General features: G+C 43.4%; 1 protein-coding gene and 1 long non-coding RNA gene across 4 annotated transcripts in view; one reads left to right on the top strand and one right to left on the bottom strand.

Moving 5' to 3' along the window:
• DIAPH2 (diaphanous related formin 2) overlaps positions 1-6,839 on the bottom strand; it is a 346,935-nt gene extending 340,096 nt beyond the window's left edge. The window contains exon 1 of the mRNA XM_081897572.1: positions 6,622-6,839. Coding sequence (XP_081753698.1) covers positions 6,622-6,741 — 120 coding nt within the window. The 5' untranslated portion in view covers positions 6,742-6,839. The remainder of the gene's footprint in view (positions 1-6,621) is intronic.
• A 164-nt stretch (positions 6,840-7,003) lies between these two features.
• The window catches only part of LOC309362174, a 52,393-nt gene continuing 32,678 nt past the window's right edge, over positions 7,004-26,718 (top strand). For all 3 annotated transcript variants that reach the window (XR_014164829.1, XR_014164830.1, XR_014164831.1), the window contains exon 1: positions 7,004-7,255. This is a non-coding gene — a long non-coding RNA (uncharacterized lncRNA). The remainder of the gene's footprint in view (positions 7,256-26,718) is intronic.

A 26,718-nucleotide genomic window follows, 5' to 3' on the forward strand; every position in this document is an offset into this window, starting at 1 on the left:
AGGTTAAGAACAGTTTCAGGTTAAGAACAGACCTCCAGAACGAATTAAGTTCTTAACCCGAGGTACTACTGATAGTGACTGATAGGTCAAAGTGAAGACAACAAAGTGGGTCCAGAATTTAGAAAGTTAAATTTGGCAGGTTTTCAACCCTGTAAATTATGTGCAAGGCAGTTGCCAGGGCAACTTCTTCAGTTACAAGGCCAAAAATAAACTGAACAAACTTTATCTTCAGAGATATAGTCATTTGGACTATGTTCTCAATAAAATAGTACCTAAACTGAATTTTATTTTGGGATCTTAAGGAAATAAGATGTTTGAGATTTCAGATTTGAAAAGCTCCACAAGTTTAGAACCTGCTCAAAATATTAATTCTAATCACTTTAAAACAAGCCAAAATAAAACAGCCCAAGAGACTGCTCTGTATGCCCTCCACATGCTTCATACTTTCAGAACTGCTCTAGGACGTTATTTTAACACTGACCAGACAGATTATGGTCTGGTCAGTTTCATCCTGAATGATAAATTGCGGTTGCTACCACAACCCCACAACAGTGCAACATGGCATGGGCTGGGGCTAGGCTCCCTTCTTATCAAGGAAAGAAATCATCCTTAAAGTGGAGTGGCATAACTGTTCCTGTGGAAACTGCCCTATCAGTTCAATTATATAAGTCCTCAACACTATAAGCTTTTACCAGCAAATAACTGTTACCATATTATTAATATCTGTAAAGCATCCTTGTTGATAACTTGAAGCTCAAAAGATAGTTCATTATATCTATACTTTTTTGTTACATAACATACAGAAAAGCAGCATATAGCAACTAAAATATGAAGGGTAGCACGGCGTGCAAGGCTACAATCATTCTTCCCAAGTAGGTTTTATAAGAAAAGCTACATAAGCAATGCAGAACAGTCACAACTGTAGATGTGATTAAGTCAGTTTCACTGAGCTTAGGTATGCAGAATCTTCTTACAAATTTGAGTATGAAAGAAGTGAGAGGCGCCTGAATTTTTAGGTGGGTAATGAAAATAGTCTGGCACACTTCCATGCAATTTGCCACTTGCTTACGAACCTTAGAAGCATGGCGATTTCCCACATGTGACCAGTGGAGTACCACGCTGCACATGCCTCCCCACCAGTTACAGATGAACAGTGCATAACTTTGGTAACTTTGATCAAAATTCTGTCTTCCAGACTTATAGGATCAGTATAAGTCCAAAGGATGTAACACACATCCATAACAGCAGGACATGTTTTCCTCAACAGGACTTTAAATGAGAATGATACCAAAAACCATTCATTTTCCTAAGACAGTGTTGTTCTGTGGCATATGGGGAGGGAAAATATTATATCCAAAACTGGCTTAGATTAGACCTGAATGCAAACAAGCTTTGTATCACATTTTTCTGATGCAAATAGCATCACTCATTTTTGAAAATTGAATCATATTGTTAAAAACACAGCTACAGAAGATTTCCTGTTACAATTGTTGACCCACAGGTGGTTACTGTTAGTTGTAGTCAATTGCAGGAAGAGGCAGCTGTATATGTGGGTAAAATACCACATCCAAAAAACCAAAACATTACTCACAAAGTGAAAATCAAGATTGGGTCCCTTAGATCCCAAGCCTTGCACATCCTTAGCACCAGCATGCAGACACCGTTGAGCTTGTTCTGAGTTTGGTGCCAAAACATGGTGTCCCCAAACCAGTGTTCAAAATTAGTCAGGTACCAGGTGCATTTTGCACCTGGCTATTTGCCACTTGCGACCAAGTGACATCTCTACAATCTAGAGGTGCATGCCTGGGGATCACTGGATCTTGACTGTTTTCATACACTAATACCACATCTTCCAGAATTCGCTCACTTAGATTTTATCTGCACAATCAGATTAAATTTCAGAAACCAATATTTTTTTGTGCAGCCTGAGCAGGAGCAGTGAACAATGTTATAGTTAATTGTTGCTTGTCTCCACTTACCCCACCCTACTGCCTTGCTCACAGTTGTGAAGAATATTCTTACATTATGAATGGTCCATGTCACCATTAAGAAAAAGTGGTAGAAACAGGCCAATATATATGTGGACTGTCCCTGGATCAAGTGACTTTTCTTCTTAAAGTTGTCAAAGCTATTTACCTTGCTCGAGGTTGTCATCTGAACTAGCCAGATGCTTAATTGATAATCAATCACAGTCAGTCAATCATTTGAAAAATAAGGCCTTAGAGCCATCTTGCCCAAAAATAGCAACTAGATATTCTCTGTAACCTTGACTTAAGGAGCCATTTGGACCCTAGCTTATATATCTGAGTTTCTAACACTGCCCCAACACACACACAAAAATAGTTAAACATGGCATACCATTGTCAAAGTCAAGTAAGAGTGCTTTGTATTTTTCTGTCACACCCCATCCTTAAATGGTAAAGGGTCAACACAGAAGCTATTCCAGGTCCAGTATTGCTCATGCATATTTTTTAGGCCAGCTACACTTAAAATTGCCATCTCTAAATCAGCTCCATTTGTCAGCAAAATCTTATGCAAAATTATGTGTATCTCTGCATAGGATTATGCTGCAAGTCTTAATCAAGGCTGAGAGAAGCTAATTTACTATTCATTTCTGCTGGAAGGAGAAAATGGTCAAGGGTTCCTACCACATTTATTAGTATCTCTTCTAAGAGTTGCTTCATATGCCACATCTGATACCCAACTATAGAATTCCTGGCAAAAATCCATGAAAATAGCAAATTATGAACAGTGTCCATATGCATAATAAACCATGGCTTGGAACGTGTCAATGATGAACCAGAAGGAAAAAAATGTGACATATGAAACACCATTAAACTAAATTTACACTTTAAATAATGAAACATGTAAATAATATCCTATGTTCAAGCCCAGGTATCTTCCACTAATAAGATTTTGGTTAGCAATATGGATAATATCTTTATAAGAACTGCTCTCAGAATGGACTATCGAAGATTATATGAACAAGAGTTTGATTCAGTGTAAAATAGCCCAAAGTAAATACTACAAGGCATCATTCAATGGAATGTCACCATGCAGGCACCATGCCAGCCTCACACTACCAACTGCAACCTATGACTGGCTCCACTTGGCATTTCTCCACACATAGGGGAACCAGAGGTCTGACTGCAAACCAGCCAGTGAAGGGCAATTCTTGCTTGTTTCAAAAGTCGCTCATTGCTCCACTGCATAATTCCATCATAATCCACTATGGAAAAACCAAAACCACCATAACCCCAGAACATTCCAAAAGAGATGGGATACCCCGTCCACCTCAGAAGAACTTGACACCAAGCCAACACCACACTACCTGAGAACAAGCATGCCACCCCACTCCCTGGCAAAGTATATGTGGTAGTTGTGAACCAGCAGAAACCTAACAGGTGTGGCTCTTCCAAGTCTGGAGATGCAAATAAGAGAAAATATGAAACTATTAAAGTCTTGTCAGATGGTTCTTCAAGATTTAGAACATTGCTAAGACCAAAAGAAATGGACAACTCTTTGGATATGGTTGCTATCTTCTTTTTCACAGTAGGGCTCCAGTGCCATCAACAGCTACCGTACATACTAGTCAGGGAAGCAACAGATGTCCAATATGAAATGAAGTGATTTCCAATCACTGCATATTGGGGGCAGTGAAAGGTTTATCTGTTGAGTATCTACTACCAACCCTATCTTGCTGCCTGGCCCACACCTATCCTCCCCCCTCCTCCTTCATTTATTTAATTATCTGAAGGCCCAGGGGAAGCAACTTTTTACTGGCTTTCTTCATGTGTTTTTAACAGTAGTCTAGAATGCAGAAATGTAGCAAGTGAGGATTTTTCTACTACTGATACAAAGAGCAATGGAGTAATTTAATCCTGTACAGTGGTACCTTGGGTTACATATGCTTCAGGTTACAGACCCCGCTAACCCAGAAATAGTGCTTCAGGTTAAGAACTTTGCTTCAGGATGAGAACAGAAATCGTGCTTCGGCGGTGTGGCAGCAGCAGGAGCCCCCATTACCTAAAGTGGTGCTTCAGGTTAAGAACAGTTTCAGGTTAAGAACAGACCTCCAGAACGAATTAAGTACTTAACCCGAGGTACCACTGTAGTTCATGCTACAAAAGTATTTGTCAGTTTCTAATAATGCCACACCACCACTTGTTTGTTTTTCTGCCTGTTTAATTTACAGTGGTACCTCAGGTTAAGAACCTAATTCGATCTGGAGGTCCGTTCTTAACCTGAAACTGTTCTTAACCTTTAGCTAATGGGGCCTCCCGGCGCCGTCGCACGATTTCTGTTCTCATCCTGAAGGAACGTTCTTAACCCGAGGTACTATTTCTGGGTTAGTGGAGTCTGTAACCTGAAGAGTCTGTATCCTGAAGCGTCTGTAACCCAAGGTACCACTGTATTTCATCTGTTTATTTGCTGACTTTATATTCCACCTTTTCTCCAAGGAACTCAAGGTTGTGTGCATAGTTCCACCCCTCCACATTTAATGCCCACAAGAACCCTGTGAGGTAGGTTAGACTTAAACTAGTGACTAGCCCAATTACACCCAGAAGCGTCTCCACCCCCATCGTTCTACCTGGACACTGAGGTCCAGCACCGAGGGCCTTCTGGTGGTTCCCTCACTGTGAGAGGCCAAGTTACAGGGAACCAGGCAGAGGGCCTTCTCGGTAGTGGCGCCCTCCCTGTGGTACGCCCTCCCACCAGAAGTCAAAGAGAACAAAAACTACCAGACTTTTAGAAGACATCTGAAGGCAGCCCTGTTCAGGGAAGATTTTAATGTTTGATGTATTACAGTATTTTAATATTTTTTGGAAACCACCCAGAGCGGCTGGGGAGGCCCAGCCAGATGGGCGGGGTATAAATAATAAATTATTATTATTATGGCTGAGTGGGCATTTGAGTCCAGCACTCAAGTACTAACACAACACTAACACTTTGTGTGTGTTTTATTGTGGTGCTGTTCAAGTCAAAGGAAGTAGGCCAGTAAAAGTTGCCAACATTTAAGAGCCTACCTAGGTTCTCTAAAAAAAAATTACAAGCTCAGGCACTCTCCCTCTTTCTGCCTTCAAAGGCCTGCCAACTTTTCAAACAGTACTTAAAGCTGCTCCTAACAGTAGTCTGGCCTGCAATAAGGAGCAAATTAGAGTATCCATCTCTGTACCATGAAAAGCATCACCTGCTGCTTTCTGCACCTCAAACTTCTGTGGAAAGTCCTAATAACATGGCCAGTCACTGCAGTTGATAACCAATCTTCTGTGAAAAGCCACAGGTGAAAGAATTTAGAGTCAGGATGGTATAGGACAGGTTTCCTCAAACTCGGCCCTTCAGATGTTTTGAAACTACGATTCCCATCATCCCTGACCACTAGTCCTGCTCATGGGAGTTGTAGGCCAAAAACATCTGGAGGGCCGAATTTGAGGAAGCCTGGTATAGGAGTTAGGCATGTTGATTGGCACCAGGGAAATCAAAGTTCAAATCCTACCAAGCCATGCCACTCACAACTATCCTTCAACCATAGTGCATCTGCCTGTTGTTAACCAGAACATTGGTGGTTTGAGGCCACCCAGAGACAGCTGTGGGCAGGATTCCTGCATTGCAGAGTGTTGGACTAGATGACCTTCAGGATACCTTCGAACTCTACAATTCCATGATTCTATGTGACCTGTTATGAAAATGTGTAGGAGGAAGAACCAGGTAACAGTGAACAAAAACAAACAAAATAGTAAAGTCAAGCCTCAGTGAAAAGCACAAGAGATGAGCTAAGTAAAGCAGCTGACCCTTAATTTCCCATCTCACCCCAAACACACATAGCTATTAAGGAAGCCTATTAAAGGCACTCTTCTGGCCACCTCAAGGATTACCAACATTTCAAACAACCCCAGTAGCTGTGCCTTTAACAGTCACTTGATCCATAAAAGCCAAAAGGAAAACCCAGTCCACCTCCATGCCACAAGAGCCTTAATGAACCCATTGCTGCCTCGCCTCAAAGCCCCTGTAGGGCACAAGGGCAAAGCCTCTAGAGACAGCTGGCAACCCAAGCCTCTGTGCAGGATGTCACAGGAGCAGGGCCTATGAAAAATGCTCCACCCCTAAGCAAACCTAGTCAACGCATTCTCCCCTCCACTTCCACACACATGCACAGCAGATTGCAAACTTTCCAGCCCACCCCAGCAACTGCCCCTTTAGCAGCAGCAACCAGAGAAGTGTGGGCTCTGTGCTGTTTCACAGCGTCTTTTAGTCCAGCTTCGCAGGATTCCCCCCCCCCCCAGTCGGAACTCTTTGGTCGTTTATCATTACTGAAATTGGGGTTTGTTTGTTTGTTGTTTTACTGCACGTCGCCTAGAGGCCCTCGCGCGAGGCGGCTGACGAAACAGAAGCAACGGTGCCCCCCGCGAGCTTCTAGGGTTTTTAAAAACTCTCGCCTGAAACGCCCCCCCCCCAACACCTTAACCCCCCATCCCACCCGCCCTCCGTTTTTAAAAAGGCCGGGCCAGGCTAGGCCGGGTGTGCTGCGAGCTGCCCCCTCGACCGCATAACACCCTCCACCCCCCGCAACGCTTTAAGCCCCGGTCAGCCCTGCGCCCCCCACCCCACCTCCTCACTCACCAGCTTGGGTTTGTTCTTACTCTCATCCTCAGGGGCGCGCCAGCCGCCGCCTCCGACACCGCCCCGCCTCGGGTTCATCTTACCCGGCGGTTCCTCACCGCCGGCTCCCTGGTTCTCCATGCCGCCTCTCTTCCCTTGCCTCTATCTCTCTGTCTCTCTCCCTTCCCTCAGGCACTCATGGCGGGATGAAGGGAGGTGCCCGCCCCGCCTCGCCAAGTCTCTTTCCCACCCCCCCAACCCCCCTTTTTTTTTGGTCGCCGCCTTGCTCTCCTCACGCTCGCTCCGCTCCTGTCAGGGCACTCGGCGCGCGACTGGCGGCTTTCTGCGCACGCGCTCGTTTACCCACCCACCCCTCCTCCTCCCCCCTCCCTTGCGCGCGCCCTGACGGCAGACGGGCCGGGGAAGCGAAGGAAGGAGACGGCGGGACGTAAACTCAACACTCTTTCCCCCCGCCCCTCCCGTCTCTCTCGCGCACAGGGGTCCTCCTGTGTGCGCACGCGCAAGCCTCTTGGCACGCTGATGCCGCTAAGGCGCGCCGATGCCCTCACTCGTGGCTGAGGGTGAACGAGGGATGGGGCCCGGAAGCGGCTCGAAGAAGACTTGGGTGAGCGCCGAAAGGAAAAGCCTGGCGGAAGTGAGTGCCCGGATGGAAGGCAGGCAGGAGGGGAGAGAGAAGGGTTTGTGAAAGGGAGATGAGTCAGAAGAAAGGAGTGGATTAAGAAGTAGGGTGAGGGAAAGGGGGAGGGGGCAGCGTCTGTCAAGGCTCAGACCTCTCTTCAGACCTTCCCTGGCACAGGGATCCTAGTGCTTCACTGCACAGGCGGGAATGCAACAGGGTCCCTCTGCCAGAACACCCCACTCCCGACCTGGATATTCCAGCAACAAAAAGATATTTCACAAGTTGAAAGTGCTGAATTGGGACTTATCGAGGAGTTTGAGCCGATCTGTTTAGGCATGATAGAGACAATGCTTTCCTGCCATGCGACTGGTGCTCATTAACCTAGCAGCCCTAGAATGATTGCCTTTATCACCAGTTACTGCTGTGGTGAATTATCACTGCGGTTCATTTGCTTAAAGTTTCTTTGATTTGCCACATTTTCTTTACTTTTGTTAGCCCTCCACGTGAGTGTGTGAGATAGAGAGACGAGATGAAACTTCATGATGCATGTGATGGAAAACTTGTGCCATAATAAATCGGTCAATCTTTGTTCCTTGTACTGTAACAGAAACACAGCCAGCCTAACCTACTGTATCTCCACACACACAATACCTGAACTGCATACAGTGGTACCTCGCAAGACGAATGCCTCGCAAGACGAAAAATGCGCAAGATGAAAGGGTTTTTCGTTTTTTTGAGTTGCTTCGCAAGATGATTTTCCCTATAGGCTTGCTTCACAAGACGAAAACGTCTTGCGAGTTTGTTTCCTTTTTCTTAAAACCGTTAATACCCAGGGAATCCGCGCTTCGCAAGACAAAAAAATCGCAGGACGAAACAACTCGCAGAACGAATTAATTTCGTCTTGCGAGGCACCACTGTATATTACTTTCATAAAAAAAGAGAAGGGAGAAAGGGATGCTAAGGAATAACGCATGAAATTATTGTGTTGGAATTTAAATCTGGGCCCCTGTGTACAGTACCAATACAGCATTCTGTTCCCTTCACCATGTTGAACCATCAGAATGTAGACATCTTGGTCTCGTACATTATCTTCAAACAATCCTAATCCATATTGATATCCAGCCATATGATATGAGAGACTACTATCTTGATTAAGGTCTCGTCAGTGACAAGATAGATGACTCCTTGAGAACCACATGGGTTGATGGAAGAAAGGTGGGAGATATAAATGGAATTTTAAAAATAGAATAGCAAAGGAGATGTCTGTAATATAAAATAAACACAACTAATTACATAGATACTCAGTGATCCCTGTTGGAAGTTTCACACACTGCTTTCAACGTTTCCCCTAATTCTAGATAAGTTGTGCCTGGTAGTGGTTACTGACTCATGAGAAAAAAATGCATTTTTTTCTGCATTGTTTTTGTACACCTTACAAGGCTTAGCTAGGAACTGAAAATAGATTCCACACCAATGCCTTGGTGAGCTTTGTGCCAGTCTCCAATTAAGCTGTGGAGCTTCTGATAAAAGAGAGGTGTGTGATACTAATATATTTATTTATTAATTATAATAAGCAGGCAAACCTCCAGTACCTGCTAGCAAAAAGGGTGGCAAAATATGGCATATGATTGTAATTGGGGAGGGGGGAGGGGAAATACTAGACAGACATTTTCCACAGACGTTCTAAACAGTTTCAGATTATAACTTTTAATGATGATCCCATATTAGTGACCCCAGCCTCAGCAACACCAATCTCTCCACTACAAAGGTTATCTTTCACTTTTACAATATCTTTTTAATACACAATTTTGTTTCTTGGCCCTATAAAAAATAATAAATCAAGTATACCACATATGTTAGACCAAAGTTCTTATGCAGCCGATCTGTACTTCTTATGGAAGCCATAGAATTAATTGCTGATCTTACAGAGCTGGTGCTAGATAAATCTTTTATTCTATCCCCTGGCTTAGAGAATAGAGTTAAACTAGATGCTTTTTTACTGTCTTTCATAGCTATTAGACTACATTGGCCACAGTGATCCATGCGACGGTCACCTCCAGGCTTGACTACTATAATTCGCTCTACGCAGGGCTGCCCTTGAAGCTGTTGCAGAAACTCCAGCAGGTGCAGAATGCTGCAGCGAGGCTCCTCACAGGGTCTCTGCCATGGGAGCATATTCACCCAGTGCTTTTCCAGCTGCACTGGCTCCCGGTGGAGTACAGGGTTAGATTTAAGGTGCTGGTTTTGACCTTTAAAGCCCTTCATGGCCTAGGACCCTCGTACCTACAGGACCGCCTCTCCCGGTATGCCCCACGAAGAGCCTCAAGGTCCATAAATAGCAACACCCTATTGGTCCCGGGCCCTAAGGAAGTTAGAATGGCTTCAACCAGAGCCAGGGCCTTTTCAACTCTGGCTCTGGCCAGTGGAACGCTCTGCCTCATGAGACCAGGGCCCTGCAGGATCTGACTTCTTTCCGCAGGGCCTGTAAGACAGAGCTGTTCTGCCTGGCCTTTGGTTTGGAGCCAATTTGATTCCCTCCCCCTCTTTTTCTTTTCCTTTCTCCTCCTGCGATGAGGCTATATTTTGATATTTTAATGTTTCAGTATTTTAATGTATTTTAATTTTGTTTTTATTTTTTTTAAAAAAATAATTTTATTGGTTTTTACAACATAGAAAAACAAAAACACATACAAACAAACAAGACACGACTTCCCCATACCTCCCCTTCACTGCATCCTTATTTTAAAAAAATAATTATTATTAGCAATCCTTCAATCCTTTTTTATCCCTAACTTCCTTGGCATTCTTTTAAGGTTAAATTTTCACAGCTGTAATTCTCTGTTTCATACCCCTTGACATCTTAGCATTCCGAAATTTTACAACAGTTCTTAAGATATACTTTAAATTTTTTCCAGTCCTCTTCCACTGTCTCTCTCCTCTGGTCACGGATTCTGCCGGTCATCTCTGCCAGTCCCATGAATTCAGTCACCTTAGTCTGCCATTCTTCCAGAGTAGGTAGTTCTTGAGTCTTCCAATACTTTGCCAAAAGAATTCTTGCTGCTGTAGTTGCGTACATGAAAAATGTTCTGTCCTTCTTTGGAATCATTTGGCCAACCATGCCCAAGAGAAAGGCCTCCGGTTTCTTTACAAATGTCCACTTAAGGATTTTCTTAATTTCATTATAGATCATTTCCCAGTAGGCCTTAATCTTTGGGCAGGTCCACCAAAGATGATAGAAGGTTCCTTCGCATTCATTACATTTCCAGCAATTATTATTGGGCAAATGATATATCTTTGCAAGCTTGACTGGGGTCATGTACCACCTGTAGATCATTTTCATTATGTTCTCTTTTAAGGCACTACATGCCGTGAATTTAATGCCTGTGGTCCATAACTGTTCCCAGTCAGCAAACATAATATCATGGCCGATGTCTTGTGCCCATTTAATCATAGCTGATTTCACCGTTTCATCCTGTGTGTTCCATTTCAGCAGCAGGTTATACATTCTAGACAGATTCTTAGTATTGGGCTCTAACAGTTCTGTTTCTAACTTTGACCTCTCCTTCTGGAATCCTAGTTTCCTGTCCTGCTTAAAGGTCTCATTAATCTGATGATAATGTACAGTGGTGCCCCGCAAGACGAATGCCTCGCAAGACGAAAAACCCGCAAGACGAAAGGGTTTTTCGGGTTTTGCGACGCTTCGCTAGACGATTTTCCCTATGGGCTTGCATCGCAAGATGAAAGCCCATAGGGAAATCTCGGGGACCTTTTTTTAAATGCTGGCGGTGGGGAGCAAAGCCTTTTTCCCCCCTCCGGACTTCAGAAGAGGTCCAAGAAGGCCGGCGGGGGCGAAAGGCTTTGCTCCCCACCGCCAGCATTTTAAAAGCGGTCCGGGATAGCAGGGAAGCGCTTCCCACTATCCCGGACGGCTTTTGAAGGCAGGCAGGGGGGGCAAAGACTTTTGCCCCCCCGCCCGCCTTGGGAAGAGGTCCAGGACCTCTTCCCAAGGCGGGCGGGGGGCAAAAGTCTTTGCCCCCCCTGCCTGCCTAACCGGGGGCTTTTAAATCGCCCCGGGACTGTCCGGGGCGATTTAAAAGCCCCCGGACGGCTTTTGAAGCCTCCCCCCGCCGCCCGGCATCGGGGCATCGTCCCGATGCCGGGCGGCGGGGCAGGAACGCCTCCCCCCGCCGCCCGGCTTCGGGGCATCGTCCCGATGCCGGGCGGCGGGGCGAGAAAGCCTCCCCCCGCCGCCCGGCTTCGGGGCATCGTCCCGATGCCGGGCGGCGGGGCAGGAACGCCTCCCCCCGCCGCCCAGCTTCGGGGCATCGTCCCGATGCCGGGCGGCGGGGCGAGAAAGCCTCCCCCCGCCGCCCAGCTTCGGGGCATCGTCCCGATGCCGGGCGGCGGGGCGAGAAAGCCTCCCCCCGCCGCCCGGCATCGGAACGATGTCCCGAAGCCCGGCGGCGGGGCGGGAAAGCCTGGGCGCGCTTGCAACTCTCCGCAAGGAGCGCTCCCGCTGCTTGCGGAGAGGTCCGCGCCTGTCCTGGACCTTTTCTGAAGGCAGGCGGGGGGGCAAAAGTCCCCCCTGCCTGCCTTCCCAGGGGCTTTTAAATCGCCCCGGACAGCGGAGAAGTCCTCCGCTGTCCCGGGCGATTTTAAAATGCCGCCCGCCAGAAGAGGTCGGGGGAAGGCGGTTTCCATAGGAACGCATTAATTGATTTTCAATGCATTCCTATGGAAAACCGTGCATCGCAGGACGAAAAACTCGCAAGACGAAGAGACTTGCGGAACGAATTAATTTCGTCTTGCGAGGCACCACTGTAACCAGTCTCGAACTTTAGATTTTAGTTTCTCGAAACTTTGTAATTTGAACTTTTCACCATCATATTCTATAATTTCACAATATTTTGGCCAGTCTGAGTCCATGTTAAGTTTTTTTACCGCCTTAGCTTCCATTGATGATAACCACCTGGGGGTTTTGCTTTCCAACAAGTCTTTATAACGATTCCAAACATTATACAAAGCTTTCCTGACAATATGGTTTTTAAAGCCTCTGTGAACCTTTACCTTGTCATACCATAAATATGCATGCCAGCCAAAGTTGTTATCATACCCTTCCAAATCCAAAATGTCTGTATTCTCAAGAAGTAGCCATTGTTTCAGCCAGCAAAAAGCTGCTGCTTCATAGTAAATTCTTAAGTCCGGCAGAGCAAAACCCCCTCTATCCTTTGCATCAGTCAAAATCTTAAATTTTATTCTGGGCTTTTTGCCCTGCCAGACAAATTTGGATATATCTTTCTGCCACTTCTTGAAACAGTCCATCTTGTCCAGAATTTGCAATGTCTGAAACAAAAACAACAATCTCGGCAGTACGTTCATCTTAATAACAGCAATTCGGCCTAACAAGGAAAGTCTCAACCTAGACCATATATCAAGATCTTTCTTCACTTCCAACCAACATTTCTCATAATTGTCTTTAAATAAATTCACATTCTTAGATGTTAAATTCACCCCCAGATATTTCACTTTTTTTGTTATTTCTTTAATTTTGTTTTTAAATTATATTCATTCAACTTGTTTTTATTATTGCTTGTTAGCCACCCTGAGCCCAGCCTTGGCTGGGGAGGGCGGGGTATAAATAAAAAATATTATTATTATTACATTTGAACAATTACCAGAGGTTAACTTCTAGAACAACAGCTGCATATGCCCGGAATGTGAGTCTTGTGTATGGCCAATGCTTGTTTGGTATCGACTATTAGAGTAACAGGATGAAATTATGTGGGTAGTTGGAAAGGAGAGTATGATGTCTTCTGTATTCTGAAATACTTTAGTATGATCACAGGAAGTATGGTCTTCCTAAAGGACTGTCTGGCATGGAAGGGAATCATGGATGAATCTTCATTCAAACATTAAGCATTTTAATATTGTGATTTTATGAGACCTGTGGGTATGGAGCACTATACAATTTTAATAATAAATAATGATAAATAAAATAAATAAACAGCCGTATAAACTGCACATAACTCAACCACTTTGTTGATCAAAATCAGCACCAAGCATCTTGAAGCAGCTGTCAGAACTGCAGTACCATGGCACGGCCCATCCTTGACATCTGCCTTGAGCCTAGCTTCACTCCCCACCCCCCACCCCCAGCTGCTCCAAGCAGCAATGGACAAATGGATTTAGCTGCCATTTTAATTTCCCCCAACATTTTGGATGAACTTCACATTGGGTACATAGCAGGAAATGAAAATGAAAGGTAGACATACATGTTGCTGTTGTTATTATCACACCAGATAAGCCTCCTAGGACCAACTGATGTTTGCAGTTAGGTATGTACCAGCTAATAAGATTCAAATAAACTAGTCCTGATGGGCAAAAATCACTTCTGTAGCTTTGGGAAGCCACAAGATCTGTTTTGGAGCTACTCCACCTGTGCCCTCATCTGATCAGGTGAAGTGATGGGACATCCTGACCGAAGTGACATATGTGCTTTGTGTATAAAGAGTGTATGGATGTTTGCTTGGGTGCAGACAAGCCATCTCCTTGCTGTTGTGTCCATCCCCATGTCTGTAAAGGCTGGGGGACCTGGCAGGCTGATTTGCTGTAAGTCTACACCTTTCCTTTAATAAAGTGCTGGAATTCATCAATCTGGTGTTTTAGACATCCTCCTTTGGTATCCTTGGACCATTCACTCCCATGATCCCTCCTTTGGGTCAGCAGTTTAGAGCAGAAGCTCTCTGGGGTTTCAGGCCAGAAGTCTCTCCCAGCCCTACTGGAGATACCGGGCTTGAACCTGGGGCAATCTGCATGCAAAGCAGATGTTCTGTCAAGGGCCTGCTGCCCATGGAGTGTATCTAAGGATGGGGAAACTATGACCCTCATGTTATGGTATACTACAGCTCCCATCATATCTGGCCATTGGTGATGCTGGCTGGGACTGAATGGAGCTGAAGACCAGCAGCAGCTGGAGGATGACATATTTCCCCCATCTGATGTATTCCATCAGCCAAGCACTTTTTATCTAACTCATTTTCTATTTTGGAGCTTGTCAGAGGGAGGGAAGGTGCTCAGGCAACCAGATGGAAAGTGGTGGTGAGGAAGAAGACTCAACTCCCCTCACCCATATGCCCCTTTCAATGAAAGAAATTACAGAAAGAGCATGTTTGTGGGGCAAGCACAAATGGAAAAAATGTGGTTGTCATTGCTATGTCCAGACTGACCTTCAGCTACTTTAATCAGAGAGTTCGTGCAGTCATTTATCAGATACACAAAGATTTCTCCTATGCCTCACAATAGTTATTACCACTGCTGTTCGTGGGTATGATAGCTGTAAACACCATTTGCTAACTTTGACAGTAGATAATAGCACTGGCAGAATACCAGTCTTGTTACAACAATCATAAAACTGTAGTACTTAACGCTCATTTTTATTAACTATGCACTGCATAAAGTGAAGTTTTTAGTGTTGAGCAGTCTATTGCAGAGATGGCAACTAATTCTGTTGATTAACAGAGTTCCTTTCAGCTTTTGCCAGGGGCAACAAACAAGTCTGCATGAGTTTTTCACATCCATGGCTTTTCACAACTGACAATTGGACTTAAGTGTCTCAGATTTGAACCTAAAATTGAAAGCTGTACTTTGTTGAAGACAGGTTCTCATATATCATGTTGCTTGCATCTGGATCCATGTCACCTTGAGGAGTAGTTGCATTTAGACAACTCACAGATTCCCCATTCAGCAGGGAATAAGTCCTCAAAAACCCCTTCTGTACTGTTCCTGTCACCATCCTTGGGCTTCTAGAATGTAGCTTCTCTTACTTCCCAATCATGCAACTGTGGAGTCATCTTTGGGCCCTTTAAGGACTGCCGGCAGCTCTCCCAGGAAGTGGAGCCACCTAAAGGGTAGGTCTTGCCTGTCCTCTTAAGCCTTCCAATGACTTTAATCCTTGGCTGCAACAACTTTCTGTAGCTTAGCCAGCAGAGACTACAGCGTCCAAGGCCAGAAGAGGTTCTGACCATTCCTGCCGCTTCTCATGTAAGCTCTTAAACCCTAACAGAGCATGATAATCACCAACTTTTCTTATGGAGCATTTTGTCTGCTTTTATCTATTTTATTTAAAAGCTTCTGTAAACCATTTACTATTTCTAAAATCTCTAAGCAGCGTACAGTCTAAAAAATAAACAGCATGCCATTAAAGCTAAACACAACCTAAAAAACCAATAAAACATGTGCCAGCGAAAACCTGGGTGTGTGTGGAGGATAATTTTTCACAGTATAGGAACAACCGCAGAACATGTCTATTTTCTTGTTACTGCCCTATGATAGTGTTGCACACCACCTCAATCTCCAGGTGCTTACCTAGAGTTCACATTGCCTTTTGGAATGAGGCACAGCGGAGACTCTTTATTTGCAAATATATACTCTTTATTTGTAAATATATTTGCATCCAGCTTCTAGTTCACATCACTCAATTCTCAACTCTGGCTTTTTGTCTTTCTAGCTAACAGACCTTTGAGGGAGGGAGGTCCACTCATTTGCCCTCTGCCAAATTGTTCCCTTAAGAGGAGGACCATTATCAGCCTGGCCTGGCTATTCCAGCATTTGAATCTGTGCTGGATCCAGGAATTAGAGCTCAGGTACCAAAATGTATTGGGCTGATCCTGACTCAGGTGTAAAAGATGGCTTATGGAGACAGTTGTGGGAAGGACAGCAGCAAATGGTAGTTGGTATAAGGCTGACTGGTGAAAAGGCCTTCCTCTCTCATTGTTCACAGAGTGAGAGCACTCATATTTCTTCTTCATGTGACAACTTATATAGGAAATTCATCCTGTGTGACATGGATCTGTTTCTAGTGCATTTCGGATATCGTGGCTTAATGCGCTCAGTTGCCAGCAGATAAAATGGCTAAAATAAGCTGATAGTGTTAGATTTTCCATCTCTATAGCTCTTGCCATTCAAAATTACTACCTGCTCTTTCATCTCATTCCATGGATTTCAGAAGACTCAGGGAGTTCTTGACATAAACTGTTCCTCATTTCAGACTATTGGCAGCTCATAAAGTAGTCATCTTTAGCATCATAATCACTATGTTCTGCATTCATGGTTGGAGGAAGTATGCTAGTTGCTAGGAATAACAAGTGGAGACAGTACTGTTTCACACTGGTCCTGTTTCCAGGTCACCTATAGCCTGTCTGGTAACTGCGAGAGCAGGATGTTGGACAAGATGGGCCTTTGTTCTGATCCAGCTTGGCTCTTCTTATGTTCACTTGAAGCTTCATACTGGACAGTATGGAACTGGACCCCAGTTACATGGACTCACAGTTTTTGGGATGGCTATTTGCACACGAATGCAGGGTGAGGCAGAGAACAAATACAGCTGGGAACAAAAGTGGGCACAGATAGGTGCATATTCTAATGTGTATGTATTTAGAAATAATTTAGAAATAGTTACTATAATTTTAATAAAAATACAACATTATTACCCTAGTGGGTGAAGACTGTGGCTAGTTGACCTGTGTGCCTGCTCCACCTGCTGTCCAGGTTGTAGCTGCTGATGGGCAACTTCAAGACTCCTTCTTATGGTTCTTTATATTAAAAGCAAGCTAGGATCAAACAGCCCTTCAAAGAGTGGCCTCTGATAGCCCTTCAAATATAGAACTTGTTGGGAATCTCAGGTGAGATACCCATGCAGTGCAAATTGCTCCCAGTACCAGTCAACATACAGAAGCAGAACTTCAGTAGTTCAGCTAGTTTACTGTTGCAGAAGATAAGGCTCAGTAAAACAGTTCTGGGTGTAGATATATACAGCTTATAGGCTTTTGCAGATACAGATATATACAGATACAAACAAGTACAAAGTATTTCTATTGCTCTAAATAAGTCCAGTAATTCAAGATGTAACACTGGACAAGGTAACACCAAGAGACTTACGGCGACTCACAAACCAACGGATTACTGCGCTGACATTCATTAATCACAAATATAGTCAAGGCACTGAGCCTTGCACCTGCTATAAGCTCATGTTTGGGGTGATTTATGCTCATGAAGGAAATTAACCTCTTCTCATGTCTAGTTACTCCAACAGACTGTTCTCTCTAGAGCAGGACACATAGCCACGCTACCAGTTTTCCAAGGCATACTAAGACTGATTGGTCATAAGACTGAGCTTGAAATGATTGTTGCTTCAATCCTTAGTTCACAACTGAATGCCTAAGAGAAAGTTTCAAGGGACCAGCAGAAATTGCTCTCTGTGGAGAGCCTTTTAGAAGCCTTATGGGTAAATGCATGTAGATTTCTAAAGATGCTAATTTCCTGTTTGATGAAGCAGAACATCAATGCAAAGGGCAGTATAATTTCTGTTGATATGGAAACAAAAAGGCTAACTCCAAGGTTAGAAGCAGTGTTCATTGCACACAATGAGGAAATCACTAAGTGCTAATTGCTTCCAGTGATTTAACCACAATTTGCAAGCATAATTGCTGTTCTGATTGTTGTCTCTGGAGGATAGAACTTTGGGTGTTCCCTGGTGTACATAAGCTTTATTGGGCTTGCTAACCAGTAAACAAGGCTACAGTCCTATACCCACTTCCCTGAGAATAAGTCCTATTGAACTCAATGAGACTTACTTCTGAGTAGTCAATTAGAATGCACTCAAGTGGACGTAGGGGAGCCTGTAAAGACACTAGAGAAATTGGGACAAATGCCTTAGATTCTATCACTGGAAGAAGGAAGAGATGCTGTAAAATTTTGGGTCCTTTGTAGCTGCCCAAGGTTTTCCACCCAATTTGGTTTATGGAACCTTCCAAATGCTGCAACAAACTGACTAATAGTGTACTTCTGAACACAGTTTCTCAGAAGTAAATCACATTGAGATCAATTTGTAGGTGTGCTTAGGAATGTACCACACGGGGAGAGCCAGCATGGTGTTGTGATTCAAGTGTCAGAGTAGGGCTGGGGAGCCGTGGATTCAAATCTCTGTTTACGCATGAAGCTCAATTGGTAACCTTGGGTTATCTCAGGCTAATCTGACTATTTCACAGGGTTGTTGTGAGAATAAAAGCCTGCAAGTGACAGGTAGAGAGAAAGAAGGAGAACCCCATACACAGAGATTCTTGGTGAAATGGCAGGATATAAAATATGGGTTCTCTTACTATTCACTTGTTGTATTTCCTTGGTGGTGAGAGAGGTTGGGTGTGGCTTAGGGTGTGGTTGGTTGTCTTTGGTTGGCTGTAGTGAGAACTGTTTTTGTGTGTGAGGGGGGATGAGTGTGTATTTTTAATCAGGTTAGCTAGACTGATTCGTATGCTATTGGGGGATTCTTGTTGTTGTCTTGTTGGGCTGTGTATGTGATAAAAGGAACCAAACCAGGGTGAAGGCGTCTTCTTCTATTTGTCCCCGTGTCAGTTACAGTTTATTGGTTAGTTTTTCTAATAAGGCTGTTTCCCATACTATTTGATACCACAACCCCTCACACACACTGAGTAGAATAATAGAAGCATAACCACACCCCAAACCCCTCCCCCTCTTACCCCCTTTTCCATAATAATAATAATAATAATAATTTATACCCCACCCATCTGGCAGCTTCCAGCAAAATATTAAAATACAATACTGTAATTTTCTTCTTCCGAATTGTTTAAATCAATTCATAAACCAAGAACTCATACACTGACCACTAATAATGAAACATATGTTGTAGATATTTTTCCACATTTATTATGCTATTTTTGTGGTATACATATGACATGAGAAAACTTGGTATACTTATTTGTATGGCATTATTCTTGCTTATAAAACCCAATAAAAATAAAGGATAAATGTAAAAAATAAAGTGCAGTAATAGGGTCGCTCAGTAGGTCCAAAGTAGAGCCTAACCAGGAAAGGTGCTCTTAGTTTCACAAACAGGAGTTTTTTGTGCGACAATAGCATACCCTCCAACATTTCACAGTAGTAAATTCAGTATACTTGTTGCATAAGGAAAACCACTTCGGTGGGATTTAGTGGTATACCTCAGTAAACATAAATCTATACTTCCCTTAAAAAGTATAATGAGATATATTTATATCATATAGTTTATAGTCATAGCATTTTTTTCAGATGTTCAGAATTTAAAGATATAAGATTTCAAAATCTGGTGTGCAAAATTTGGCCTTCGTCATGTTTCCATATAAGACAGATGGTGTAGCAGGAGGCAAAATAAGAGCAACTGGGAGGTAATTACATTTAATGCATACTAATAATCAAGTAAAGAAAAAAGTGGTGGTGTACCTTTTGAAACAGAGTTGGCAAGTAAATGATATAATAAATGTGGGAGACGACGCTTTCTGAAGGTGCTTTCACATCTATGCTCAACACTCATCGTCTGTGCCAGCTTGGGAAATATGGATGCGTTGATTTAGATCCAAGTCCCCCATCTTTAATCTGATTTGTTCTGGACTTACTTCTGAGTAGACATGTAAGCTACTCTTTGGGTCTTTTCTACAGGGTTTAAAAATGGTCTGCTTCCACTTAGTGTGCCAGTGTGCTGTAGTGGTTAAGAGCGATAGTCTCGTAATCTGGGGAAGCGGGTTCATGTCTCTGATCCTCCACATGCAGCTGCTGGGTGACCTTGGGCTGGTCACACTTCTCTGAAGTCTCTCAGCCCCGCTCACTTCACAGAGTGTTTGTGTGGGGGAGGAAGAGAAAGGAGAATGTTAGCCGCTTTGAGACTCCTTAAAGGGAGTGAAAGGCGGGATATCAAATCCAAACTCTTCTTCTTAGGAATTTGAAATATTTATATGAACATGAAGTATTTTCCCATTCTTTGACTTCAGAGAGATTGCCGGATGTGGACTTAAGTACATCTTCATTTTCCATGTTTGCTTGCTTCTGCTCTGCTCTGACATCGTAGTGGCCAAATTGTCTGTGCTACAGACTCTGTGATAGAAATCAAGCTAGATATCTTCCCTGTGGATCTGGAGTTTGCTGTTCTTCTATGACATTTGCTAAGCCGCAATAATGGGAGCAGGAGTACAGCCTGAAAGTTACCACTTCTGAACACATATGCGCAACCAAAATGTTTTGAGAACTTTTGGTGCTGCCTTCTGTGCTGTTCTCAATCACCTTTTAAAAACAAAAGGGGAGAGATCGCATATGGTCTGTGTAAGCACATGGGGGTGTATATCTGCAGCAACAAGGCTCACACTGCGATGCTAAGGACACTAACGCATTGGCACCACAGGACTGGGAAGAGCCGTCTTCCAAAGAGAAGGTGGTCTAGAAGAAAAGTTCACCTGAAGGTCAGCTCTCCTGAGCAAACTTGTTTCAGGCTAAAATAAAATAAAATCTTATTTTGCATTTATTTTAAGCAAAAAATATATATGTTGCACTCTGATTTACAGCCAAGCGTGGAGAAATCTGCTATGCAGATTGACAATCCTATGAATAGCAAGAAATGCTACCACTTTCAGGGGGGTAGTTAGGTCATTTCAGATTTCATTCCTGCTCTCCCCCCCCCCCCATTAGATAGTGAAAGTTTTTTGTGAGTCTTTGAGCAATAAAGTAAATTTGCCCCTGCCTCCTTCAGCATTACAACTCCCCCTTTTTGGGGGGGGGGGAGGCTGCTCATTTACTCTTCTGAGTGAGGGTCTACACTTTTGATAAGAAGCCACTAAATGCATCAAAAAAAGAAAAGGACAAATGACTACATCAGTTTGCATAAAATGTCCCTTACCTACTAGCTTTTATCAGCCATGAGGGGCAAAGATCCAGAGCGCAATGGTCTCCTTGTGCCTTACCAACTGAAACTTATCCCACACAACAGGACAAGCCTGTGCTCTGGGCAGCTCTTGAGATTCATTTGTTGTAATAGTAGGGCTGCCAGATGTCCAGCAGAATTGACTTCCAGGAGAATTTCTGAAATGTCCTGGAACTTAGGCAAGTCAATCGAAAAATCACACTTTTGGAGAGCATTTTTGTAAAAAAAAAAAATGCTCAACAACTTTTGGGGTGTCCTGGTGAAATATACTCGGAGTCGAGAGTGGATTTCATGCTCTTTATTCAGCTCATGGTGGTGAGGAGGAATGGAAGTTCCCCCAGAAAGTCTGCCTTTTATACATTATTTAAAAAATGGGCCCCACGTGATTGACTAATTCCGAGATTCTCCAGTAGGCCAATCAGGTTGCGGATTCACTTCCACCTGGAGCTGGATTGGGTGGCTCTTGTGGACCAATCAGACTGCTGCATTATGAATCCTATTGTTCTAGGACCAATCAGACAGCTGCATTTTGGATCCTATTCAACTCAGTACATAACACCTGGTTTTTACTTTTTGAAATATGGCAACCCTATGTAATAGCGAGGGATGCAGGTGGCGCTGTGGTCTAAACCACAGAGCCTAGGGCTTGCTGATCGGAAGGTTGGTGGTTCGAATCCCTGCGATGGGGTGAGCTCCCATTGTTTGGTCCCAGCTCCTGCCCACCTAGCAGTTCGAAAGCACGTCAAAGTGCAAGTAGATAAATAGGTACCGCTCCGGCGGGAAGGTAAACAGCATTTCCGTGCGCTGCTCTGATTCGCCAGAAGTGGCTTAGTCATGCTGGCCACATGACTCAGCAGCTGTCTGTGGACAAACGCTGGCTCCCTCGGCCTATAGAGCGAGATGAGTGCTGCAACCCCAGAGTCATCCGCGACTGGACCTAATGGTCAGGGGTACCTTTACCTTTATGTAATAGCAAAGTCAAGATCTCAATGGATGCAAGCAATTTCATCCTCAAAATGCTTTGCAAACCTGTCACAGCAAGCTGCCATCGGTTCTGCCACTTCCTTCAGATTGGACTGTAACAGGTCCTGCACTACCCAGAAAAGCTCTGCTGGATGAGGGTACAATGAGGGTACAATGGAGGTAGCAAAGCATGCCTTCCTTCCTGCCTTCACTGTCACAATGATGAGCCCTCACCAGTGTTTGATTGCATTAACTGAATTTTTCCTTCATTCGTGTTAGACGTTTGGGACAGTCATGCATCTTCCTTGGTGCAGAAGATACCCAAGATTGCAGCATACTATTTTTATATACATTAATTCTTATTTACTTTATGAATTGCTTCTCATGAGTCATCCTAAAGCAATTTACAATAACATTAGAGAGAGAGAGATAGAGAGAGAGAGTCTATATAAAAAGTTAAAGCAATTGCACTTATAAACACTGTATATTTGTAAATATGAAGACAGTTTAAACAACTGCAGGACATACCGTGTGTGTAGCCAGGGGGGGCGGGAGGGGGGCAGCTGCCCTTAACCAAGTAAACAAATAAAAATACTTAATTAACTGACCAATTATGTCAAGGGTAAATCAATTCTGCCCCCCCTCCCTACATAATGCCTGCTCCCCAATAAATCCTGGCTGTGCCCATGTCACATATGCAAAATCAGTTCAAACTGAAGACAGAAACAAATTGGGATAATCTGTATGCACAGAAGTTTTTTTTAGGTCCTATATAGGTGCAGAAGCAAATTTACACGTGATGCTTTCTAGACTGTCTACGGAACACCTGCTCATCTCGTTCCCTCTGGCTAAACCTGAATTGTTTCTCGCTTATTTACTCTCATAGTATCTCCTGATGAATAAAGGTTTTCCAGCCCCACCCTGTTGTTTGGCTCCAGAATCTCCCTCCGCCCACAACATTTCTCTTCGCATAGGCGAGGGGAAATAGTATTTGTTCAGAGGCTCTCTGCTATTATTATTGCATATATGCACAGGTTTGATTCACTGCATTCATTCTTAAAAGGTAATTTATTAATCCTGTCTCATCATAGGGATGAGCAGCCCTGTTCATCCTATGGAAGAGTGAAATAAAAACAGCATTGCCGCAAGCAAGTCAAGACCATGAAGTGACTTTGTGCCTGCGAGTTAAGCCAGTTCAGCAACAGCAGTGCTGGCATGCTGCCTGCTCAGGAGGGTAAGAGCAGGGCAGGTATTTAAGGCTCACCTTGCCTCTGAACTTGGCAGACGATTCTGTCTTGTCTCTTCCTATTGTTCAAAGCAGCACAACCAGTTCCAGTGGAAAACCCTCTGCCCTAGAGCTGACATGGGGCTAAACCTAATACGGATCACCCAGTGCTTCTAGATGCTCGCTACTGAAGATACACTAAAGCAAGATGGGCCAGCTGTTAACTTGAATATTGCAATAGTTTTGTTTGGGATGGGTTTTTGCATGGTTTGCTTTTTTTAATTAACTGCTGCATTGATTTTAAGTGTGGAGTAAATAATGTTGTTTTATTGTCCTTGTGTGATAGTCAACTTTGTTTTGTTCAGAATACACCCATTGAAATGAATGAGCACAGCTACATTAGGTACATTAATTTCAATGGGTTTACTCTGAACAAACCTCAGTTGGCTACCACCCCTTGTTGATGATTTATTAACTGAGATGATAAGTTATCCTGAAAAGCAGCATAAAAGTCAATTAAATTTAAAAACATGATATAAACTGGGAAGAGTCACCTGAGCCCCAGACCTTACTGTGGAATCAACTTTAAATCTCAGGACTCCATCCTGAATAATATATATAGTAATAACAGAGAAGCATGTACTGAGTGCTGCTTCTTTCTTTATACACAGCCATAACGCTTGCAGTGGCGTAGCGTGGGTTATCAGCACCCGGGGCAAGGCAAGTAATTTGCGCCCCCTAATCCATGGATTTGCGCCCCCCTAACCTGTGGATTTCCCTAACCCCCAGATGTTGCGCCCGGTGCGGCCGGCCCCCCCTGCACCCCCCACGCTACGCCACTGAACGCTTGTACCCCTGTGGACTCAGATTAAGTGATCCTCCAAACTGCAGAGGATCCACCATGATTTGGTGATCTAAGAATGTGTTGTAGGCTTGTAGGCTTACTCCTACTCTGCCTTCTTCTCAGGCACCAATAATTATTTATTTGGAATGAGCAACCTGGAAAATTTACTTCCTCTCCTTTGCTTAATAATGGTTTTAAGATCAACAAATGAAATTCAGTTAGCCTTTCTACTACCTAATTATTATTGACCTGTGGGAACGTAGAGAGGGATTTTTTTTTAACACGGGGCACTAGTGTTATGAAATGCACTTCCTGCTGAAAAATTAGACAACCCCCAATCTGTGCTGGTATTCCATTAACTTTGGAAAAAGCACCTGTTTCCACAGGCATCCCCTTGACCTCTCAACATGAGGCTCCTTGCTGTGTTGTTCTGATGGGACACATTTATTGTGTATTTTGATTATGGATATTTTAATGTTTGTGGTGGAATTGCTTTTTTGCACTTGTAAATAGCTTAGAATTCCAATTTGGCACTAAATTTTATAATATTAAGTGAAAATAATAATAAAATTTATATCATTGGACATTTGTATGCCGCCCCATATAACAAAAACATCAATTTCCATGTTGCTCTAACTATACTTTGCCATAGTGTCCAAATCAAACAACTGTGCGTAGTCCTAATTTCTACACAATAATTACAAACTGTGCTCTAAACATTATTTGCCTAATATGGAGATCACAGCAAACTGTAATTATAGCAGCCCAGAAATGAAAGGGGGGAATCAGTGCATGAATGTTCATGAGGGAGGAGTGGCTGTTTGTCATTGAGATCTATAGTCTGTGACTTGTTCCTGATCCCCCGTATGAGGATCAGCCAGGCAAAGTCATTGTGATAAGGAGGTATGGTCAAGGTTTTCCCCCAGGGTGGTTAGAACTCTCTAGCCCCATTCAGAAATGAAAAAAGGAAAGGCAAGTAAAGCCAGTTATGTGAGTTTGTTGATAGCCTCATCGTTAGAATGTTTTGTTCTTAAGATAATTAAATAGCTAATTTGGGAGAAATTAATGCCCTATAAGAACACAAGAAGAGCCCTATTTGGACAAGCTAAAGGCCCATTTAATCCATTTTGGTCAACCAGGACCTGCAGCAGCACTCTCTCCTCCTGTTATTGCTAGCAACTGGTATACAGAAGTATGCTGCCTTTGACAGTGGAGGTAGAAAACAACGGGGCTGATCCATTGGGGATAATGAAGCACTGCCCCACCAAACTCATTCTGCTCTGAAGTCAGCCCCCAGCTGGCTACCTTCTTTCTTCCAACGACTCTGGGTCCTGCTCTGCCTGCCATTGGCTCTCTCCTACTACTGGTCTTCCTGCCTTCTGCCCTACCAATCCCAATGAGCAACAGCCACCACTGGTGGAACATAGTCACCATGTAGTGACCCAGTTTGAGAAGGAATTCTCTGAAGCTGTCTTTCTCAACTTTGGGTCCCCAGATGGTGTTGTACTCCTTTCCTAGTTAGCAGGCCTACAGTGGTCAGGAATGATGCAAGTTGTAGGCCAACAACACCTGAGGGCCCAAGGTTAAGAAAGACAGCTATCTCTGCTCCTTATGGCAGATTTTTATTTGCAGCAGAGAGATTAGATTGTATAAAGTGGATGTTGTCACCCAGCCAACAAATATCAAGGTTTGTTTATAAAAAAGGTTGTTTATATCAAGGTTTGTTTATAAAAAAGGTTGTTTATATCAAGGTTTGTTTTAAAAAAGGTGGTAAGCACCCTTATTTCTGGTGAATTGGAGAGCGAACCAGGAAACTAAGCGTAATTTGGCAATCTTAAATGGCAAGAGTTATTCCCTCAAATCTGATCTTTCTAGGTAAGTAATCTTGCCATGTCATTTTGCATAGCAACAGAGATAGGTTATTGTTGAAGCTGAGCTAATCAACAGCAGGCTTTTCCATTGCTAAATAGAGCTAACCAAGCTGCTTATGAGTCATCTTGGCTGGCCTGGGACTCAGCTTGTTTAACCAATGGGAACTTTGGTGACTTGGTGCAGAATTATTTCTGGGAACAAAACCAGTGTTTATGCCCTAATAAATCCAGGGTTTCATATGATGTCAATTCTATTCAGAGCCCTGAAGTTAAGAGACATGACTAACTTAGATCCATCAATTTCAGTGGGTCTACTCTAAGTAGAACTTAGTTGAATCCAAACATTTTAGTCTTTTCTAAGGGGGTGGATTAGAATGCACTTTTGAGATCTATTTCAAAACTAGCATATATTTTTTGGGGGGGGGGAGCGTAAACTCTTTACAGTGTAACAAGATACAAAGTAAAATCAAAACTATTATGCTTGATTAGTGCTGAAGTTCTTAAACTGCTCATGAAATTAATATCCATATGCAGCAGTGGGTCATGCATAACCGAAGTGAATTTAGCCAATAACAGGGAGTTTGGAACTAGATAGATGTGTGGTTATTAATGTTTGTACTCTGTAGCAGCTGTGAAGGCAATTTCCATTTTATAGCAGCAGTTGAGAAATAAACTGCATTGTAAAATCATTATTTATAAATAAAATCCTTATCTGCCCATGAATATTAATTACCCCACTCCACAGATGTTACTAAAGGAGTTTCCATATTATTGGGCTTGTTATGGCAACTGAGCAGTTCAGTGATGCCAATTATTTACCAGTCATCTGCATTC

This window comes from Podarcis melisellensis (assembly GCF_964234715.1).
Source record: "Podarcis melisellensis genome assembly, chromosome: Z".
Lineage (NCBI taxonomy): Eukaryota > Metazoa > Chordata > Lepidosauria > Squamata > Lacertidae > Podarcis > Podarcis melisellensis.